The following is a 23,102-nucleotide window of genomic DNA, read 5'->3' as shown; positions in this document are numbered from 1 at the left end:
TGAGAACCAAGCTTCCTGCAATCCCATGTCTCAAAGATCTGCAGTTATTCCGTGTGAGAAATCTCCATGCTGGTTTTGACCATGAGGGAGCAAAAACTCCATGCCCCTCACTAAGCCTTTTTGCACCTACTTCTCTCCAACAAAGACCACCCTTCTTGTTCCCAGAATTCCCAGCAACCGCTCTCTAGGTCCTACCCACCTGGTGTACTGATTGGCTGCCCTGTAGTTCACCAGCTAAGACAAGCGTTCACTCCCTGTTTAGGGGGGGGGGCTAATCACTACACCCCGTTTCTCTGGTTTGGAGTGATTCTGAGTGATGAGTCATTCCTCTTGGAATTTCTTTCAGCAGCTCTGCTGTGGTCAGGGCTTTATTCAGAGGACAATTGACTTGCAAATGGCCTGGCTTCCTACACAGCCAACAGACCTTGGTCTTTTGTTTGGTGTGAAATGCTATAACCCGACTCTTTTGGTCAGAGACTTCACTAGAGGCTGCATCTGATCTCGTATTAAAATCCTAAAGTTTAGAAATCACAAATTCCAAATAAATCTCCTCTTTTGATTCCAAAACAAAATGTATCACTTGAACACATACAAGTGATACAGTGAATACTGTCTCAGGCAGACTATTCAAAATAAATCCAACCGTTGCTTCATCTGGGAGTCTTACATTTTCATGTGCACACCTCCTTTCAATATCTAGGATTTGATTAACATGCTCAGTTAGATTATGTTCATCTCCGAATTTCATATTATATCATCAGACCTACACTACTATTAGTTGTCTTTCTAGCATACAGATGTCTTGAAGTCTCCCAAGCTTCCTTAGCTATCCTAGTCTCTCTCAAACACACGATTGCGTCACTCACATGCAAGCAGATGAGTCTGTAGACTTTTCCATTTTTGGCATCTCATGCTGCTTGTTCCCCAGCTGCTTCAGGTCTGTCCTCTTGCAAGCTTTCCAGTCCCTGAACTATGAGAAAGGACTTCATCCTGAATGACCAGGCTTCAAAATTAAATCCATCCAGTCTCGGGATCACTGGCTGTCTCTGAGCTGCAGTCTCCATGGTGAAAAAGCTCCCTGCCATTTTCTCTCTCTGAAACTCTTTTCCAATCAAGCAGGCTTCCACTTACTTACTGTGCCTTTTTGTCTGTTTTCCCTGGATTTTGTTTGCCTCTAGGTTCACTGATTTGCCTCTGGGTGCTTTCTCTGGGTTCACTGGGCTCATAACCCAGTTAGAGAGCTTGGAGGGGAGATTTCTTTATCTACCCCAGCTGCAGCAGAAGTGAACAGGTAAGGAGAGTACTGCTAATTAATATTGTCACGAGACATGGAGTTGAAGTTTATTTATTTACATTTATATTCCGCTCTAATTAAAAAGTAGTTTATTAAGGAAATCAATCAGGGAGATAGATAAGGCCTACATGCCTTGTTGCTAGCTACATACAGGAAAAGAGGAGGGAGAAAAAGGAAGTCTCTCTCTCCAGGTGAAAGAATGAAACCTAGTGACCAACAGGGCTGCTGGTGCTAAGAGACGATGCCATCAGGAGCTGCATCTCCAACAGTTCTTAAGAGCCCAGTAGAACTCGTGCGTATCTCTTGTTCACTTCAATGGGGTTTGCTCAGGACGTCATGGCAAATCGTACCTTTTGTCTTCCTGACCCTGGAACAGCTATTTCAGTTCAAGAGATGAACAAACCAACACAGCATCAGTAATCAGTACTGCCTCGACTCAGTCTTCCTTCTCCCTTCAGATCGCAAAACAACACTATCACCCCAACCAGATGACAGTTCTGTCCCAAGGTATCTTCATTCTGGCTGGATGATTCTGTCATTCATTTCACCTGAAAGAGACCAGAGAGTGTTATTTATTTATTTGATTTATATACCACCCTTCCTAAAACAACTCAGGTTGGTTTACATTAAAATCAAACACACATAATAAAACCATTACAATAATAAAAACACATTTAAACCAGATTAAAATTAAAACTAGATATCATTAAAAGCCAGGCTAAAAAGATGGACCGTTAAGGCTCTCTTGAAGGCCTCCAAGGACGATAATCATCTCATGTCCAAGGGGAGCACATTCCACGACCCAGGGGCAACAATAGAGGAGGCCTGATCCCAGGTCGCCAGCAGATGAGCTGGTGGCAACCAAAGACATAGGAACATAGGAAGCTGCCGTATACTGAGAGACCATTGGTCTCTCTAGCTCAGAATTGTCTTCACAGACTGGCAGCAGCTTCTCCAAGGTTGCAGGCAGGCATCTCTGTCAGGGAGGGAACTTGGAACCTTCTGCTCTTCCCAGAGCAGCTCCATCCCCTGAGGGGAAGATCTTACAGTGCTCACACTTTTAGTCTCCCATTCAAATGCAACCAGGGCAGACCCTGCTGGACAAGTCATGCTTGCTACCACAAGACCAGCTCTCCTTACGGACTGCTCCTGATGATTTCAATGAGTGGTGGGGATCCTGTAGATAACAGCACTCTCTCAAGCAGTCCGGATCCAAGCCATCAGGGCTTTAAAGGTAATAAACAGCACTTTGTACTTTGCCTGGAAACATAGCAGCAGCCAATACAATGGCTCAAGAATAGGCATAATGTGGTCTTTCCGGGATACCCCCAGAGACTAATCTGGCTGCCACATTTTGGATTAACTGAAGTTTCTGAACTACGTACAAAGGCAGCCCTACATAAAGCGCATTGCAGCAGTCCAACCTGAAGGTTACCATCTGATGTACCACTGTTTCCAGGTCATTCTCCTCCAGGAATGGGCAGATTTGTTGAATCAAGTGCAGCTGGTAAAAAGCACTCCTGGCTACAGCCTCAACCTGAGGCACTAGGGTGAGAGCCAGGTTAAAGAGCACTCCTGAGCTACGGCCTTGTTCTTTCTGGGGGATGTCCAGAACAGGATGCATATTATGACCCCCAACAATGAGCACCCCCATCTTGATTGCAGGGGAGTAATGGCAGGAGAGAGGGCACGCCCTCAACTCCTGCCTGTGGCTTCCAGAAGCATCTGGTGGGCCACTGTGAGAAACAGGATGCTGGACTAGATGGGCCTTGGGCCTGATCCAGCAGGGCTGTTCTTATGATTCAGCTTCAGTTTATTGTCTCTCATCCAGTCCATTACTGCCTGTGATACTTAAGGGGCTAACGCCATTTCCTGATATTGATGACAATGAGAAATAGATTTGGGTGCCATCATTGATAACACCCAGCACCAAATCCTCCAATGACCTCACCCAGCAGTTTCATGTAGTTGTTAAAAAAGCATTGGTGACAGAATGAACCTCTGAGAGACTCCATATAGTAGCTCTCAGACAAGCAACTGTCACCAAGCACCACCATCTGCAATCTACCTGAGACATAGGAGCAGAATCACTGGAAAACAGTGCCTCCTATCACCAAATCCCTCAGGCGATCCAGAAGGATACCATGGTCGATGGTATCGAAAGCTGCTGAGAGATCCAAAAGAACCAACAGAGTCATACTCCCTCTGTCTGTTCCCTGGTGAAGGTAATCTATCAGGCCAACTAAAGATGTCTCAACCCCATAGCCTACCCTAAAGTCAGTTTGAATGGGTTTAGATAATCAGTTTCCTCCAAAACTGCTTGGAGCTGGTTGGTCACCACCCTCTCAATCATCCTACTCAACCACGGGAGTTTGGAGACTGGCCTATAATTATCCATCACTAGGGGATTCAGTGTGGGCTTCTTAAGAAGTGGTCTAACCACTGCCGCCTCCAAACAAGGTGGCATCCTGCCCTCCCTCAGTTAATGATAACAACTAGGCCAGCTCCAACAACCACAAAAAAGGAGGCAAAGTTTCATGGTGCTGTGAAAACTTTTATTAACCCAACACATTTAAGTCAAGGCCTTCTTCAGGGGCAAACTAAAATAAAATTTAATAAAATTACAATTAAATCACTTCATAAAAACACATATGGAACAATATAAAATCAATAACATGTCAAGCTCATGACTACTTAAAGTTAAAGTTGTGCCGTCGAGTCAGTGTCGACTCCGGGCGCCCACAGAGCCCTGTGGTTTCCTTTTGGTAGAATACAGGAGGGGTTTACCATTGCTTCCTCCCACGCAGTATGAGATGATGCCTTTCAGCATCTTCCTCCTGCTGCCCTATATAGGTGTTTCCCATAGTCTGGGAAACATACAGCGGGGATTTGAACTGGCAACCTCTGGCTTGATAATCAAGTCATTTCTCTGCTGCGCAGCTTACACGGGCAATTCCCCTGCTGCAGCGATGGACATGCTACAGAAAAAGAGGCATCACAAAGAACTAGTGGCACATAAGAAAACAGACCTGTGAAAGACAGCAGGTCACGACTCAGCCAGGCAGCCCATTCCAATGACTCAGCAGTAGGGGTGTGCATGGACCAGGCCAGTTCGGTCCGGCACCCCCTTGACCCCCCCGCCCGGTTCAGTTCACGCAGAGGCCAATTGTGCAGGCGCGGCGGCCTCCAAAATGGCCACCGCGCCGGAGGGAGAAGGCCCAAACAGGCTGAAGAGCTGGCCGAATGGGCTGGTTTGGGCTGTAAGGGAAGCCGGCATGGGGATGGGGAACCTCTGCGGACCCCCCAACCACTGCCTCCAACAACTCCCCCAAAGGGGGTAAGTAACAAAAAAAAAATTCCCCAAAATTAATAATAATAATAATAATAATAATAATAATAATAATAATAATAATAAAAAGGTCCACGAACCCCCAAACAGTCAGGGGGTGTTTGGTCCGGGGTTGGACTGAACCGGGGATGGTTCGGTTCGACTCTGAACCATCGACGCCAAACCTGTTTGCACATCCCTACTTGCAGCCTTCTGGTGCATTACCATTTGTAACCATAGCAACAACACGAAGCTACTAGATTGTCACATTCCCCCAGGGAACTGGGAAAAACACTCCCATGAGCTTTACAAGGACTTCTCCACATTAAGCGGACAGCCCGGGCAAGATACAAAGGACACAGCTGAGTGGACACCAGTGACAACAACTGAGATCAGGAACCTGGTCGCCCAACTAAGGTCTGGGAAGGCCCTTGGGGAGGACCTGATTCCCCCCGAAGCCATTAAAAACAACTTGGAATGGTGGCCCCCCATTCTGGCCTCACTATTGACCTTCATTGATAAACATGGCTGCATCCCCAAGGACTGGGGGACCGCTATCATTATTCCCATCTGTAAAAAGGGTAGCAAAAACGACCCAGCCAACGACAGGCCTATTAGCCTTTTCAACACAATCAGCAAACTTTATGGGAGACACCTGCACTGGAAATTACGGGACTGGTTGGAGCAAGAAACTCTGCTGGCGGAGGAGCAGGCTGGCTTGAGAGAGGGCCCATCTACTATCGACCAGTGCCTAGTACTCCAGCACCTTGTTGAAAAGTATTCTTCCTCCAACACATCCTCCCTGTATGTAGCTATTGTTGACTTTAAAGCGGCTTTTGACTCCATCTCAAGGGTTAAATTATGGGAGAAGCTAGAGGCCTCATCAATGGACCAGTGATTGCTATACTTAATACGTATGCTACACACCGACACATCGCTCAAGGTAAGGTGCAACCCTCAGGGATATCTCACTAGTGCCAATGTTACACAAAAGGATGTAAAACAAGTCTGCATCCTGGCCCTGCTATTATTCAACTTCTACATCATACAATGGTGGGGCAACTTAGACTTCCATCCCCCTAAAATTGCAGGAGCCCACATTTCCACCCTATTATATGCGATTGATACAGCAATACTCTCAGGGAACCCAGCTGGCCTTAAATGTACAATATTGCAAGGAAGATCTGCTGGAGCTTAATTATCACAAAACCAAAATCATGGCCTTTGCCAAAAGGACCAAATCCCGCTCTTAGTTCATAGAGGGGCACAGGACTGAACAGGTCCCTTGTTTTAAATATCTGGGGATAGTCCTGCATTCCACTGGTTCTAGGAACAGAGGCGTATCTAGGGAAAATAGCGCCTAGGGCAAACACTGAAATTGCGCCCCCTGTCCAAGCATCTGACACCCATCTTTGAGATAACTTTACCATAATATCAGCTGAAAAATACAAGTCAGGCTCGCTAATCTTTTAATCTTTCAAAAACTATTTTAGCAGTGGACTTAGCCAGACCAAAAAATGCTGGAAAACTACAAGTTTCAGTATGCTGGGGTTCATGAAATACCCAAATACTATGTGGAGGTGTACTTGGAAAACTAAACAGAAGTGCCTGTCTGATTCTCTACTATGTATTGTAGCATCACCATTACATAAGTTTTAAAAATCAATGGAGAATTTGACTTTTCCCAGATACTCTGGAAATAATTAAAGGATATGCAGAGTAAACTGTGTCACTGCTTGGAATATATTCTAGTCTTTCAGAAAGACAGTTAAAATGAGAGAAAGAGAGCAAGAAACTCCCAGTGGGCCTTAATATTAAGGATTTCACACTGATTCAAAGACAAATTCACCATTAATAGCCATATTAGTAAGACATCACATTTAACTCACTTATCACAAGAAGCAAAGAAATAAAGTCCCTGGGCCTATCCCTGCTTCACTTACTTAACTTGGGGTACGACACGGCCAAGGCACACATCAAACAGCGTATTATGGATACAGAGTGCCAATCTGACATAGGCAAGGGTCCTCATTTCCTTGCCTCAGGTATATCAGCTCCTCCATGCCATACCTATCACAACTGGCGGTCCCAAAGCACAGGAGGGCTGTTACGCTGACGCGTTGCCATGTTCTTCCCTCAGCTGTGCTTGAAGGATGCTCTAGGAAGATCCCAATCTCAGAGTGCAAGTGCCCCTGTGGCTCAGGGCAGGTAGAAACAACAGGACACGTTCTTCTGCAGTGCCAGTTTTACAGGGACTTCCGTCCCTCTCTCATCTTACCACTATTATGTGGCTACCCTGAGCAAACAGACCAGTTTTACTCCTCTTTGCTGCTCTCCGACAGCAATTCTGCTGCCACCTACAGTGTCACCAAGTTCTGCGTGGCAGCGATTAATATTCGGCAGGCGATGACCTCCCACACATGCCAAGAGAACGGGAGCACAGCCATGGCTACTAATTTAGTGTTGGCAGCCCAACAACCTATAGACCTGCAACTTCCTGGCTTTTACTTTATCGGTTTATTCCTGACTACCTGTATTTTCTGTGACCGTAATAAAGATTGGAAGAGCATGGCAAAATATGTGGTGTGTCTCACACACACACACTCTCTCTCCTCATTCCTGACTAATATATCTTCAGATCTGTAGGTTTTTTAAAGGAAATGATTGGCTTATCTTGACATCCTGATATTTCCCGTAAGATATGTCAATGTTGTTTAATTTTCTTTGGTGAATTATTGGTGATGTGGTTAAACATTGAATAGAATTTGAAGGCAGACACATAAGAAGGGTTCTTCAAATTCTATTCAACCATAGTCTTTGTTAAGATCTTGCTCAATACAGTCAAGTTACTGTATCAACTTCTGTTCTATCATCTTATGTTCTGTGTATCTTCAGAATTTGATCTGGCTAAGACCAGTGACCCCATAGGCCACTGACACGATGTCCCTGCAGATTAAAACCTTCATTGTTTACATTAGCAAATTCATTGTTTACAATGAAACAATTAGCAAATCTGCGAATAATGGGTATTAGGGCTATGGAAATGGGGTGTGTGTGTGTTTCCCTGATTGAAACAAAACAACCATCATTGCTTACATTATAAACACTCAACTTCAGATGTTTTATCCTTGTAGCTTTACAAATCGTAGTCTGTTTACATTCTATTTGCCTTCAGCTGACCCTTCCATTGTGTTTCCTCCAGTTCCATCTAAGCATCTAATGAAGAGAGTCATTGCCCACAAAAGCTGATGCTTGTTTGTAATAACAGTAAACATATCTAGTTAGTCCTAAAAGGTCACCCATTTTTCCTACTGGATCAACAGAAGACTAACATGGCGATCCCATACACATATTATGACCATAGTTTTTCAAGAAAACAAAAACCTCTCTCCTACAGCTGGCCTTGTGCTTTTCTCTGCGCCTCAGTGTCCCTTGTCTGTAAAATGGGCACATCCAGTGGTTGCCTTTGGTCACACCTATGTGCAGCTCTCCTGGCCAGTTTAATAGTTTTGTGTGCAAATCCCCAATCTGTAGCAGTAGTGGCTCATCCTAAGGAGCCAAGAGGACACCAAACGAGCCACAGCTGCCTCTGCTGCCTGGTGTCACGCCCTCGATCTCCGACAGCGAGGAGGAAGGGGAAGCTGTCAACTTTCCAGGCGATGCAGGAGTGTCTGAGGGGCAGAGCCCGGCTGTCAGTGTTCATGAAACAGCTGTGGATAATGACTCTGAGCAGGCACAACAACCCGAGGCAGCAGAAATCGTGCAGGACCAATCCCAAGAGGAGCTATGCAACCAACCCCCGCTGACCCCACAACAGCGGCGTGTCACGAGACGCAGGGCTCAGTTGGAGACTATTAGGAGAAGCAAACGCCTCTTGCAGAGGGCTGATAAGCCTTGAATTCCTGCCAGCTGGGAGCTCTCGGCTTGTACTATAAATCACGTCACCAGCCTTCTACTCACTGCTGAAAAGCAACATTCGTCAACCTCTGTGTTGACAGCATGCAGCCAAGTCCGGTCAAGACGAACTTCCCGAGCCGTATCCAGTTTCAGCAGCTCCATTTTGTCTCATGATCTTCCCTGGCAGTTGGCCAGACCCTGACACCTGGGAGCTCTGGTCACACCTCTCTCTCCCAGTGTTCATGAGAGCCACGCTTCCATGCAGGCTAGTCATTCGTCAGGTAGAACTGTGTGGGATGGTCAGCGATGAACCAGACTGTGCAGTTCTGCCTGACAAATGGCCAGCCTGCAGACAGCCCAGCTCTCGTTAATGCTGGGGCGAGATGGGGACACTGCCGGGAACCAGAGGCAGCTGTGTCTCATTTGGCACCCCTGGCTCATTAGGACGGGCCACTACTGATCTGCAGTCATGGGGATGGAGATCGGTACTTGGGTGTGCAGGTTATCCCAGAGTGCAGGTTATCTCACCCACTATTTTGCACCTGGATCTGCTTGGTGAACTTCAGGATCCTAGTAAAAAGCAGAAGGTGATCCCGCAAGCTGAGATCTGCCCACCCCTGGCAGAACTCCCTCTTCTGTACAACTCTGCACAGAACATTACTCCTAACCGACTCTGCATGGTCTAGAAGCCCTGCGTAGAACACAGGAAGCTGCCTTAAAGTCCTGGTCCAAACGATTGTTTGAATCCAGGTTTAATGTCGGTTGCCAACATTAGCGTGATTGTGTAAACCTATGCCAAGGTGGTTTATGGCCTGAGATGAATCTGAGATGCCCACCTTGGCCTGGGTTCACACAATCATGCTAATGTCAGTAACCCACATTAAAGAGCCAGTGTGGTGTAGTGGTTAGAGTGCTGGACTAGGACCGGGGAGACCTGAGTTCAACTCCCCCTTCAGCCATGAAGCTCACTGGGTGACTCTGGGCCAGTCACGTATCTCTCAGCCTAACCTACCTCACAAGGTTGTTGTGGGGATAAACATAACCATGTATACCACTCTGGGCTCCTTGGAGGTAGAGTGGAATATAAATGAAATAAATACATAAAATAAAATAAAATAAAATAAAATAAAGCTGAACTGAGTCAAACTGAACTGGCAGTGGCTCTCCAGGGATTCAGGCAGATATTGCCCAGCTCTACCTGGGGACCTTCTGCATGCAAAGCAGATATGGCCCTCTCTCTTGGGCTTTGGACCTGGGAACACTGTTCCCTCTAAGGCGTGCGCACATGTGCGTGCTCACAAGTTTTTGGATGTCCACTCAGTTCGTTTTAGATCGTGCTCAGGAATCGCTGAATCAGGAAGGCCCCATTCTGAATACATGTGTGCACACCCAGCCTTGATACTGCTGCCCAGAACAAAACTCATTCTGCACGGAGAAGAAATAACTTAGAAGGACCACTGCCTGGGACCCCCGTGTACTGCATCTAAAAGGAAAAGAGACAAAGGATCTACTTCCACTCACCTTTCCATCTCCAGCCCAAATGGACTTCACTCACTTCTCCGCCATGCCCTTTTCTTCAAGTGAAGCTTTCTTCTTCTGATCACTGCTCCAAAGGGGACCTTTCCTCCAGCATCTCAACTCCTAATTTCATCCTCTTGCTCCCTTTCTTCTTGCACTTTTTTGGTTGTCTGTATTTCTCCATTCTCCTTTGAAAACAAGCTGCCCTTTAAAAGAAGACCTGAGAGACAGCCAAGTGAGGTAGGAATTCCCACATCAAAATGCACTTTGTTCTCAATCCACGTAAGGAAACGGGTCAAGCTCAGTCAGAGCAGTGAGGTTCTGTCATGTAATTCCCAGGCCTCCTTTGAAATACTTTGTGATGGTCAATCAGTTCAGTTTACAGCCTGAAGTTGAGCACTGACTACCTGACAACTTTCTGCTCTGCTGGTTTTCCTCCTCTTCAAGTATCAAGGACATCTTAATGTTTCACCCAATGGTATCTTCAGCCAGTGGAAGGAACATCTTGGGGCAATAATGCCTGATCACCTTCTCTGCAGGGTCCTTGATCATCCAAATAACTGGCGGTTGCGATCATCTGGCTTCTTTCTTCTGACCCCTTTGAAGTCATTGGAATTTCTTCCAGAGGGGGAACTGTTCCTGGAATATCCCTGTGTAAAACAAGAAGAAGAAGAAGAAGAAGAAGAAGAAGGAGGAGGAGGAGGAGGAGGAGGAGGAGGAGGAGGAGGAGGAGGATTGGTACATTCAACACACTAAAGATATTTGCAACAGAGCCCAAAGGAGTTGGGTCTGTGCATGTTTTTAACCTATTGATGTATTTGAGAAAGAAACAAATACCAGGATGAAAATAATACAAAATCCCATTCATTTTCTTCTCCGAATACATGTATCTACAACCTTGTTTTATCATCTATTCCAGGAGTGGCCAACCTGAGGTGGTCTAGCTGTTGTTTGACTACAGCTCCCATCATCCCACAACACAACTGTAGCAGGGATAATGGGAGTTGTAGTTCACCAGCAGCTGGAAGGCCTCAGGTTAGCCATGACTGATCCGTTCCGACCATCACATTTTAAAGGCATGCTGTGTTTAGTATGACTACATCCTTCTCTCTTTGATATTTCTTTCTCCCAAGTACTTGACATCTATTAATTTGATATAATCTTTACAACAACCTTGCTAAGTAAGTATTATCCCCCATAAGACTGAGACTCAGTCAATTTATTACAATGTTGGGCTACTCTGCTAACTGAGTACTCCAGTGACAGGCTACTTGGCCAGTTCCTTATTCAGTCATTTCAACAGTTGCTTGCCCAATGTGCTAAGAACAGACCTAGTGGACGTAGAGGTGGCATCAGTGGATGATTTGATCAAGATTGCCTTAATGCAAAGAAGGCCCTAGTTGCTAAAATTATAGGGCCAATAAGAGCTGCATTATGGTACAACACATTCTTGATCAGAAAAAAACAATATAAAGCACTAATAAAAGGGGGAAAAAGAGTTGCACTTAGGGAAACCTGGGAGCGATTATGGGTTGCATCTAGGATTAATGACACTACCACCTTTTGGAATATTGTACCTGCCCATTCCTTGGGCAGGGAATCTGGCCTGTCACATCTCTGCAGATGTGTGGGTAACCCATAGGGGACATAGGAAGCTGCCATATACTGAGTCAGACCATTGGCCTATCTAGCTCAGTATTGTATTCACAGACTGGCAGCGGCTTCTCCAAGGTTGCAGGCAGGAATCTCTCTCAGCCCTATCTTGGAGATGCCAGGGAGGGAATTTGGAACCTTCTGCTCTTCCCAGAGAGCGGCTCCATCCCCTGAGGGGAAGATCTTACAGTGCTCACACTTCTAGTCTCCCATCCATATGCAACCAGGGTAGACCCTGCTTATCTAAGGGGACAAGTCATGCTTGCTACGACAAGACCAGCTCTCCTCCCTTTTGGGGCTTTGTATGGGACATCTGTCCCTGATGAAATGCCCTTATAGTTTCACCTGGAATCTTTACCGATTTGGCCCTCAGTTTCCATCAAGGAGGTTACTAGTTTAGTGCTCCAACTCAAATCTGGTAAGGCCCCAGGGCTGGACCAGATACCTCCTGAATTGTTAAAATCGAATGTTGAATGGTGGGCCCTTGTACTTGCAAGACTCTTCACTTATATTGACTGAACCACCTGTATCCTGGAGGAGTGGGGTACAGCTGTGATTGTTCCTATCTATACGAAAGGCCAACACTCTGACCCTTCTAAGTATCGAGTAATCAGTCTGTTCAGTATCATTAGCAAATTATATTCTAGACTTCTATATGCTAAACTCATGGACTGGTTGGAACAGGAGAATATTCTAAAGGAGGAACAGGCAGGGTTTAGCAATAGCAATAGCACTAACATTTATATACCGCTCTATAGCTGGAAGCTCTCTAAGCGGTTTACAATGATTTAGCATATTGCCCCCCAACATTCTGGGTACTCATTTTACTGACCTCGGAAGGATGGAAGGCTGAGTCAACCTTGAGCCCTTGGTCAGGATCAATCTTGTAACCTTCTGGTTACAGGGCGGCAGTTCTACCACTGCGCCACCAGGGGCTCTTAGGACTGGTCAGTTGACTCTCGATTAGGCCTTAGTATTATATCTGGCTGAAAAGTATTCACCGTTGTATGCAGCCGTCATTGATTTTAAGGCAGCGTTTAACTCCATTTCTAGGGAGTGTCTGTGGAGTAAACTTGCCAATTCCTCTATTGATCGTTGGCTGTTTCTCCCTATTCAAATGCTGCATGAGAATACCTCACTGAGAGTGAGGTGCAGTGCCCAAGGACATTTGACCCAGTCTGTATCCACACAGGAGTTAAACAGGGATGTAATTTGGCCCCATTCCTTTTCAGTCTTTATAGAAACTCTCTTATTGAATATATGGATAACCTGGATTTCCACCCTCCTAAACTAGCCAGTAAATCTATTGCAGTTTTGCTTCATGCTGATGACGCGGGTATTCTATCTAGAACATCCGTTGGCATGAGAAGAGCTTTAAGTAGGCTAGCTCAATACTACAAAGAGGAGCATTTATCCATAAATGCCCCAAAGTCGAAGATCATAGTCTTTGCTAAAAAACCTAAGAAGCATGTCTGGTGGATTGATGACTTTTAAATACCTGGAAGTGGTTTTTAGTGAAAATGGCTCTTGGAAGGCCCACTGTGAGCATGTTGCAACTAATGCCCAGTAGAGTGCTTCTGCCATTTTGAAGTTTTTCTTCCACAGAGGTGGCCACTGCACACCAGCTGCAATTAAGGTCTATGAGGCTAAGGTGCTTTCACAATTGTTGTATGGTGCTGCTATTTGTGCCCTGTACACTTTTAAACAAATGGAGAAGGTCCAGTCAAAATCCTTGTGTGCTCTACTCTTGGCCCCTAGATGCGTGCCCAATGTCATTCTATGGTTGGAGGCTGGCCTAACAAGAGTGGAGGCCAAGGTTTGGATGTATGTATTTAACTTTTGGATCAAAATCATTTTTTGCCCCAAAGGCCTAGCCCACCTCATTTTTGAAGACGGCGTTTAATCAATCTGGCTGGTGTAAATGACTCTATACTATGTTGGGCAAGCATGGATTCTCCCCTCAATTTCTAATACCTTTGGGTCTTGATGCTGCTAAAGGGCTTGTAAAACAACATATAGCAGACACTTAAAAGCAGAGTGATCTGGCCCGAATCTCTGTAAGAAACTTTCTTGGTAGTTTTACAAATTACCCTAAACCAGCCCACTATTTAACGAGTTTAACTACTCCATCCCAGAGAAAAGCCTTTTCCCTCGCATGATTTAATGCACCCCCATCTGCTGTACTGGAGGGCAGGTACCATAAAAATTCCTATTATTAGCCGGTTCTGTCCTTGGGGCCAGGGTGTGACTCACATTCTATTATACTGTTTGTTTTATAGGGATATTCATATTTCTCTTTATCTCCCCCCCATCCCCATTAGAGTGGATGATGGATATACATCTTTCTTACTGATCGCTGTGCATCTATAAGGCTGTGTGTGGTCAAATTTTGTGCAGCCACATGTAAGATCAGGTCTGAGCTGGCTTCAGTTATTGGTATTATGAAAACCTTGATACTGTTTGGGGGCTTTTTGGCACTACTTTTATTATCTTTTCTGCATTCTATACCGTTTTTGTGTTGTTGGGTCAATGACTGTAATAAAGTGCACCATATGACTGAAGCTGAGAGGGAATGGCTTGCCCAAAGCCACCTGGGAGTCTGTGTCAGAGACAAGATTTGCAGGAAGACCTGATTAGCAGCTCAGCTGCTCTTGAATGCTTTCTGGCTTCTTTACTGAAATTAATTGGTCAGCTGGTAGTGGCTGAGCAGCTCAGACACTCCTGGAGGAAACAGATCATATAGATCCTTTTCAATCAGGCTTCAGGCCTGATTTTGGAATAGAAACTGCTTTGGCTGCCCTGTGGGATGACCTATGCAGAGAGAGAGAGAGAGAGAGATGGGGAATTAACCCAGTTAATTATCTTGGATCTCTCAGCGGCTTTTGATACCATTGACAATGGTATCCTTTTGGATAGGCTGGCTGAGCTGGGTGTGGGATGCACTGCTTGGAGGTGGTTCCGCTCCTACCTCGAGGCCCATTCCCGAAAGGTGATGCTAGGGGTTTACTGTTCAACTCCTTGGCCTTTATGCTATGGGGTTTCACAGAGTTCTATTCTTTCCCCTATGCTGTTTAACATCTACATGAAGCCGTTGGGAGAGGTCATCCCAAGATGTGGTCTGTGGTGTCATCAATATGCAGATGACACTCCGTTGCATCTCTCTTTTTCAACAGATGCAGGTGAAGCAGTGACTCTCCTGAATCGGTGCTTGGATGCAGTAATGGACTGGATGAGGGTGAATAAGCCAAGACTCAACCCAGACAAGACTGAAGTACTGATGGTTGGTGGTTCCTCTGCCCGGGTGAATGATGTTCACCCTGTTCTAGATGGGGTTGCACTCCCCCTGAAGGACCAGGTTCGCAGTTTGCGGGTGCTCATCGGTCCAGCACTGCCACTAGAGGCTCAAGTAGTCTCTGTGGCTCGGAGTGCCTTTGATCAGCTTCGGCTGACAGGCCAACTGCGACCGTACCCAGACGGAGATAGCTTGGCCACAGTTACCCACACTCTGGTAACCTCTCGCTTAGATCACTGCAATGCATTGTACGTGGGGCTGCCTTTAGAAGCAGTACGGAAACTGCAGCTGGTACAAAATAGGGCTGCAAGATTATTAACTGGGACTGGATGTTTGCCAGTCAGATGATGCCCGTGCTTCATCAGCTGCACTGGCTCCCAGTCCATTTTCGGGCCCAATTCAAAGTGCTGTTTCAACCTTTAAAGTCCTAAATGGCTTGGGACTGGGTTACCTGAGGGAGTGCCTTGCTCCATCTGTCCCAATCGGGACCTTAAGATCTTCTCTGGAGGCCCTCTTCTGGGTGTCCCTGCCAAATGAGGTGAGGTGGGTGGCTACCTGGAAGAAGCTTTTTAGGTGGTTGCACCCCATTTATGGAATAGCCTCCCAAGTGAGGTTCACCTGGCTTCATCACTTAGTTCTTTTAGATGCCAGGTAAAGACCTTTTTGTTCACCCAGGCCTTTTAAATTCTGCTTTTCAAATTGATCTGATTTTTAACTAATTTTAAAATGGGTTTTTAAGCTGCTTTGTATTGTATTTTGTATTTTATTTTCTTCTTTTCTGTCTGTTATAATTTAATGTGTTGTGTGTTTTAATTGTATGTTTTAATTCTCTGTTGTGCGCCACCCAGAGAACAATTTGTTATGGGGTGGCTAACAAATAAAGTTTATTATTAATTTTATTATTTGTTATTATTGTTGTTGTTGTTGTATGTCAGCATGTCAGTCTTCGGCTCAAGGAGTAACCGGCTCTCTATCTGATCCTGCAAAAGTTGTCCTGAACTTGCAACCACTTTGTGAAGTACCAGGAAAAAAAAACTTACCTGTTTTTCCTATAGAAACACCACAATAACAAGCCTAAGATGATGACGATGAAAGGCACCACTGCAAACAAAGGAGGGAAAGACAATGAAAGTTGTTATATGTAACAGGCCCCAAACGGCTAGTCTCCCCTATTAGCCTGCCTTGCAATTGGTCCTGGCTATTGGCTGGGCTGAACATCACATCATGGAAGGCTCACGAACATTCTGCATGGAAGGGTGTATATATACAATACAATATTCACAAGCAAGGCAACTTCTGTAGGGCAAGTGCCAGGTCACTTTGGGGGGAAACCTGAGCTTTATGGAAAGGCAAGTGTAGACCTGAGGGCTTGGACGTTTAGTGGGAACTCGGACTAAGTATGGTATAGCTGCCAACTGGCCACACACACACACACCCAACCTGGTCTGCTCTTGTCCCTTTAATAGAGGCTTATTAGGGAGAAATCAACTGGTGTAGCTTTTCAGGGGACGGCGGTAAAACACGGTCACCTGCAATTGCTGCAGACCATCTGGTGCCAATTCACCAAGTTGCCAGTCTGTTAATCCTATATAATAAAAGGCTAAGTGAGTGGCCATGGCTTTGGAACGTTGGGGATCTGCGTCCCTGCCTCCCTTGGCTGTTCTGGGCCTGTGCGAAGCACAGGCCCAGAAGAGCCCAAGGGACACAGGACCTCAGACACCAGTGTCCCACAGCCACGGGCGGCCATTAGCCGGTGTGTGGCGGCGGGGGAAAGTGGCTGAGGTGGCGGCAGAGCTGCCGCCTCGGCCATGAGCTGCGGCACGGCGAGAGGAGGCCGAGGCAACCAGAAGCGGCCGCCCTGAAAAAGGCGAGGGCAATGGCGGCGGGGGAAGACCGAGACGGGGGACAGGGAAGCTGGGCGAGGTGGCGGCGAAGCCGCCAACGAGGCCCCCGCCCGCTCACAGCCGTCGCCGCCGCCTGCTCACCCGCCCTCCCAGCTGCCCAAAATGAAGCTGGGCGAGGTGGCGGCAAAGCCGCCAACGAGGCTCCCGCCCGCTCACAGCCGCAACCGCCGCCTGCTCACCCGCCCTCCCAGCTGCCCAAAATCACCTTCCCCGCTCCCCCCCCAAAAAGATTAAGGGCCAAAATGGCCCATGAGAAGGTTGCCGCCCCCGCCTATCGCCCTCCCAGCTGTTGAAGACCACCTTACCCGCTCCAGCCCGAGGGAAAAGAGAGGAGCTCACGAGCAGAGCTCCTCTCTGTGCTAAGTCACTGCTCAAACTGCCGCTATGGACGCAAAGGACGCCTATTGCGTCCATTGCGACAGTATATGCAGCAGCTTAACACAGAGAATAGCTCTGTTTCCGAGTTCCTCTCTTCTCCTTCGGGCTGGAGCGGGTAAGGTGGGCTCCGGCAGCTGGGTGCGCGGGAGGGCGATAGGCGGGGGCGGCCACCTTCTCATGGGCCATTTTGGCCGTTATTCATCCACCCCCCCCCCAAAAAAAGTAAAAGCAAAATAAGGAAGAACAAAAACAGAGAACAACAACAAAACAAAAAACAAAAAGAGAGAGGGGACAAGGGTGGGGGGAAGAGACAGAAAGAGAGAGAGAGACAGAAAAGACGGGATAGAAAGCTAGTGCCCGTTATCATAACGGGCTTAAAAATACTAGTTATTATAATAATTAAACAAGATCCAAACCAGAATGGTTGACCAGCAGTCAAAATTACAAGCTGCTGAGTCCAAATCAATATGTGAAACTCAGACCTGCCCCCCACTGCCCCGCATTCTGTTTCCTAGGCCAGGGGTTCCTGACTTGGGGCCCCAGGTCTTGTTGAACAACAACTCCCATCATCCCTTGTCACAGTGGCTCGCTGGTTCCAAAGGGTAATACTAGCCCTTTAAATGTAGCCTGGAAATGAACAGGCAACCTGTGCAGTTGGGATAAGGCTGGAGTGAGGAGAGCTGGTCTTGTGGTGGTTTTCAGCACATTAATCATTATATTAAAATTATCATTTAACATTTTAATGAAAGCAGTTTTAGTTACTGGTTGATCCCTCCCCCCCTTAAGAGATCCATAATGTTTAACCAAGGATAATGGCCAGAAAATAGGCCTTATTCCTGTCGAGTCAGTGGGGTACCCGCAGTGCAGCCAGGCTGAAATAAATGCTCTGTCCTCTTCCCTCCCCTCCCTAAATTGCTGTCACTTTCAGGCGGCAATCATAGGCATGCTCACTGGGTACACTGTACTTCCAAATAAGCACACACAGGATGGTGCTGTAAGGCAGTTTCCAGCTCCTATGATTCTGCAGGATACTTGGGGGCCAGTAAAAAAAGTCCCCACGGGCCAGATCCGGCGCCCGGACCATATGTTGTGCAGGCCTGGACTAGACAATACTGACCTAGTATTGGTCTGACTCCTTATATGGCAGCTTCCTATGTTCCTAGGCTCCAATCATCTTCCAGCAGCTAGCTGTCTGGTGGCTGCATTCTGTACCATTGGAAGTTCAGTTTAAATCAGTCTCTTCCATTCAGAGAGACACTATCTAAACCCGGAACAATTCCTTACCTGTGCAAGTGAACGCAATCCGAATGCCAGGAGATCCTGTAACAGAATGGAAAGGAATATTACGCATGTAAAAGTGTGTATTCTGCAGTTTTGAGCAAGAGGGAAACTTAGCATGGAGTATAGAAGCCGGCCTTTTGATAATAGCACTTTCTTTTCAAAAAATTTCTAGCCTTCACAGTGGGCCGATAAATCTGAGGGTGTGCAGAAGGGAAAACTCAGAAGCCAAAGTGAGGTGGGGAGTTGGTTTTGGATGCAACAGACCACTGACTATCATAGGGAGAAGGATGTCGCCTTCATCTCCAGCTTGTGGGCTTCCAGAGGCATCTGAATGGCTACTATGGAAATCAGGATGCCAGACTAGTTGGACTTTTGGCCTGATCCAGCAGGGCTCTCCCTATGTTCTTAAATGCCACCACTTCCCAGGTTCAGTGCTCTGGTTAAAGGGTTTTCAGGCAGAAGTGCTGGGAAGGGCCTCCATCTGGGACTCTGAAAGCCACTGACAGTTAAGGTAGATAATGTGAGGCTCTATGGTCTGACTTGAGATATAAGGTAGTCTCATATGTTCATATGTTAGTCTCATAGGTAGTCTCATATGTTCAGTTTTCAGTCTCTTGCAATATATAAAAGATGTAATTGGAAGTGTTGTACCATATAAACTGGAGATAGTTTTATTTAATGACATAACGACCCCTGCTAACTGAGCAAAGAGACACCTTTTAAAAGTAGTGATTCTCTTATATTTAGCAAGGGGAGAGCAACTGGCCCTATCCAATCCCAGCACAGCATCCCTCCAGTGGCTGTTGCTGGTGTCTACCTGCAGAGGCGTATCTAGGGAAAATAGCGCCTAGGGCAAGCATTGAAATTGCGCCCCCTGTCCAAACATCTGACACCCATCTTTCAGATAACTTTACCATAATATCAGCGGAAAAATACAAGTCTGAAGGTCACATACAAGTCACATATCTGAATATGTGTACAGTGACTTATTTTATATATCTATATCTATATCTATATCTATCTATATCTATATCTATATCTATCTATCTATCTATCTCTGTAGCCCCTTCAGGGGGCTTCCTAAAGGCGGGGGGGGGGGTCTGCAAAGGTTCCCCCTCCCCCTGCTGGCCTCTAGGGCCTCACAGGGACCATTTAAGCATGTGCAGTGGCCATTTTTAAATATATATATATATTTTTAAAATGGCAGCTTAAACCTAAATGGCCACCACGAATGCTCAAATGGCCTCTGTGAGGCCTGGTATGGCCTAGGGCCTCACAGAAGCCATTTGAGCATGCACGGTGGCCATTTTGTTTTTGGCAGCCTTTAAAAAAAAATTAATTTTAAGAAATGGCGCCCCCCTTCAAGTGGCGCCCAGGGCATGTGCCCTGCCTGCCCCACCCTAGATACGCCCCTGTCTACCTGAAGTTTCTTTGTAGATTGTGAAACCTTTGGGGTCAGGGGACCATCTTATTTATGTATTATTTATTTTTCTATGTAAACTGCTTTGAGGATATTGGTTGAAGAGCGGTATATAAATATTTGTTGTAGTAGTATAAGAGAAATTAAAATCTCAAATTTGCAGGAGGACTCAACTGTGTTATGTTCATATCAGCAAAATTGAAGATGATCACTATTTGGAAAAGGAGTAGACCAGGAGGAATAAGAAAATGGTTTCAGTAAATATGGGAGATCTTAATACAGGACAAGTTATCATCACAAATTAAAGCAGCTTTGAGTGTAACAGAAGTTGATTTTTTTTAGAAAGATGGGTTCCTTTTCTCAATGTAGCAAGGATTTGAACACCATTTATACTAGACCAGAGTGGTTACAAATTATGGTTGACATACGACACCTTATGTGTGTGGCAGATTGTTGCATAGTTGCACAAGTGCAAAAATCGCACAAAGGGAGTTGCATGACAGTGAAGGTATTATATAGGCTGTGGCTGCCCCTCTTCTTTGGAACACTCTCCCCCTCATCCGGATTCATTCAGCTCCCTCCCTGGCTGCTTTTAAGGTCCTTCTTAAGACCCATCTGTTTCACCAGGCGTTTGCACTTTTATTATTATTATTATTATTATTTTAAAAATAATTGTTATTGGTATTGTTGTCCACCACCTAGAGTCTCTGGAGGAGGCGGTATATAAGAAAAATTTAATGAATGAAAGAATGAATGAATGAATTCAACTTCACTTTTGCAGCTCTGAATTTTTATGCTAGCACAACGGTGCTCTTGTGCAACTGCACAAACATTATGTTATGCCGTGCATACAACAAGGCGGAGGGATCCCTCTCAAATGGCTTCCTTCTGAGTGTGAGTCAGGAGTTGTATCTCTCAATGACCTTGGTAATAAATAAAATAAAGGCTTCTGGGGTGCCTCTCTGACTGCATGGCTACTTCAGTAGTTCATCTGTAAAGTCAGCCACCTGAATAACCCCTTGAATTGCTTGCGCAACTGGGCTGACCCAGATAGGAGCCCATCATGTGATGCTGCTGCAAAAAAGGCCAATGTGATTACATCTGATGGGATCATGTTAGGAGGGCCGATTGGAGCCAGGAAAACAATTGAGGCTACACGAGCCCCTCTGGAAACAGGAGCTTAGCCAAAGTGTGCTGAGTAACCCGGAGCTGTAGCAGAGCAAGCTATTAAGGGGGAGAGGGGCACAGATCTAAGACTGAAGACAGCTTATAGTTTTACCACAGAGCTGAAGGTGGTGTGATGAAGGCGATGCAGCAATCAGTCACCCCACTATTATTTATTTTATCCCAGTTCTATTCCACCTTTCTTCTACCATGGAACTCCAAGCAGTGTAAATAAGGGTCTGAGGCATTCTCCCATCCAGGCACCAACCAGGCATGAACCTGCTTAGCATCAACAAAGCACCAAGTGCTCACAGATCATGCCCTGGTCTCAGATTTTTTCCTACTGCTTCTAAAACCAGCCAAAGCTGTGTGTCCAGAAGTGACCATGGGGCAAAAGAAAAGAGCAGGTATCCTTCTGGCAAGGCTGCTTCTTCAACTTGGTTAAAATGTTATTGTTTCCACATTTAAATTCCACTTTTAAACCAATTTTTCAACCTGGTTTAACTGCCTTTGCTTCACGGAATTCCAAGGAACTGGCGTGTTCTGATGTTGGGCGTGTCCTAGCAGAGCTCTCTGGCCCCCTTCCTAGGACTACACAATCCAGGTTGGCAACCATGATGCAGGATTTTATTTGGGGTCAGGGGCATAAGCCACAATTCTATACCAGGGAGTAAGCCCCATTGAATTCAATGGGACTGGTTCAGTCCAGGAGGAGGAAAACTGTCCATCTCCACTTCTGCTCCGGATGCCCATGCTTAGATAGGTTTAAAACCTGTTTACATTTTTAGTGCAGAAGTGCCCTAAAAGTGAGTTAAGACCAAGACATGCCATTTTGGGTTGCATGAACTCAAGCAAATGTGGGAGATAAGAGTGCAACTTCACTAGGTATTAATTCCCAACTTCTGGACACAATTCACTTCTGCTGAGGCTATCAGCTTGTGTGTGGTCTGCATGACTGGACGGTGAGGTGGCTCATGTAACTGAATCCTCCTCTGTCTAAAAAGAGTTCATATAAAGCAACTAGGGAAAAGGCCTTTCAGTTGAGTCTTATCCCCGATGAGCTAGTTTTCTACGTGCAGGGGTTTCTTTGTGTTTGCAGGAGCATCCCATCATGTGAGCCCGGGACCCAGTCTGAAGAGATCAAGCCCACACCCAGGCAGACCCCCTCAGTGAGAACCAGGTCTTGCATGGAAGGACTGCAAATCCTACTCAAATCAACAGGACTGACTCCTGAGTAAACTGTTGGAGATGGAATTCCAGTGCATCGACTTTGTGCACCAACTATCCTAATGACCACCAGGGGCACTGGGAATAGGGGCAGCTAGTGAGGGTCTCCTTACCTGTCCCTGCTTGCCTCTACTCTAGGGGCCCTGCCTTGACTTCTCAGGTACTTCCTGTAGTGAGTCAGTCCTCTTCCTTTCCTCCCAGAGAGAAGCTGGAAACATCTCTCTCTCTCTCTACCGATTCACTGAGGCTATTCTCACGATCAGGTGAAATCGGGCTAGGGGAGCCTAGCCCAATTTCACCTGACCGGGAGAACCACTGGGCTCGCAGGTGAGCCCGATGGCCTCCAAGAGGCTCACCTGCTTAAAGAACACTCCCCTAAGCCCAGGTTAGCGGAGCGAATGCTCCGCTAGCCCGGGCTCTACGATTGTGAGTTGCCGTGGTGTGGTTCTGTGCCACGGCAACTCATGAGTAGACCCCTGACCGGGAGGCTTAAGAGCAGCTAACCCTCTCAAGGCGGGTCTCCTTGATCGTGAGACCCGCCTCATTACGTAGCTGATAGATAGGATAGGCGTCTCCTATCCCAAATGTATTCCACTAATCAACTTATTTCGTTTAGACTCTACAGTGATCTCCATGTGTGTTCCTTAAACAGCTGCAACAACTAAACTCTGCCCTCTGTAACCGGAGTGGGAGCTTCCTTGATCTTTGCTAAATAATCACAAACCCCAACATAAACACGATTAGGC

General features: G+C 46.3%; 1 protein-coding gene across 8 annotated transcripts in view; it reads right to left on the bottom strand.

Moving 5' to 3' along the window:
• Positions 1 to 1,329: 1,329 nt before the first annotated feature.
• Positions 1,330 to 23,102, bottom strand: part of IL15RA (interleukin 15 receptor subunit alpha) — a 73,706-nt gene continuing 51,933 nt past the window's right edge. For all 8 annotated transcript variants that reach the window (XM_053257978.1, XM_053257977.1, XM_053257980.1 and 5 more), the window contains 4 exons: positions 18,549 to 18,584; positions 16,023 to 16,083; positions 10,041 to 10,687; positions 1,330 to 1,842 (listed from right to left, as the gene is read on the bottom strand). In XM_053257978.1, the coding sequence (XP_053113953.1) occupies positions 10,522 to 10,687; positions 16,023 to 16,083; positions 18,549 to 18,584 (263 nt within the window). In that variant the 3' untranslated portion in view covers positions 1,330 to 1,842; positions 10,041 to 10,521. The remainder of the gene's footprint in view (positions 1,843 to 10,040; positions 10,688 to 16,022; positions 16,084 to 18,548; positions 18,585 to 23,102) is intronic.

This window comes from Hemicordylus capensis, chromosome 5 (genome assembly GCF_027244095.1).
Source record: "Hemicordylus capensis ecotype Gifberg chromosome 5, rHemCap1.1.pri, whole genome shotgun sequence".
Taxonomy (NCBI): domain Eukaryota; kingdom Metazoa; phylum Chordata; class Lepidosauria; order Squamata; family Cordylidae; genus Hemicordylus; species Hemicordylus capensis.
This window is presented reverse-complemented; position numbering and strand designations above follow the sequence as displayed.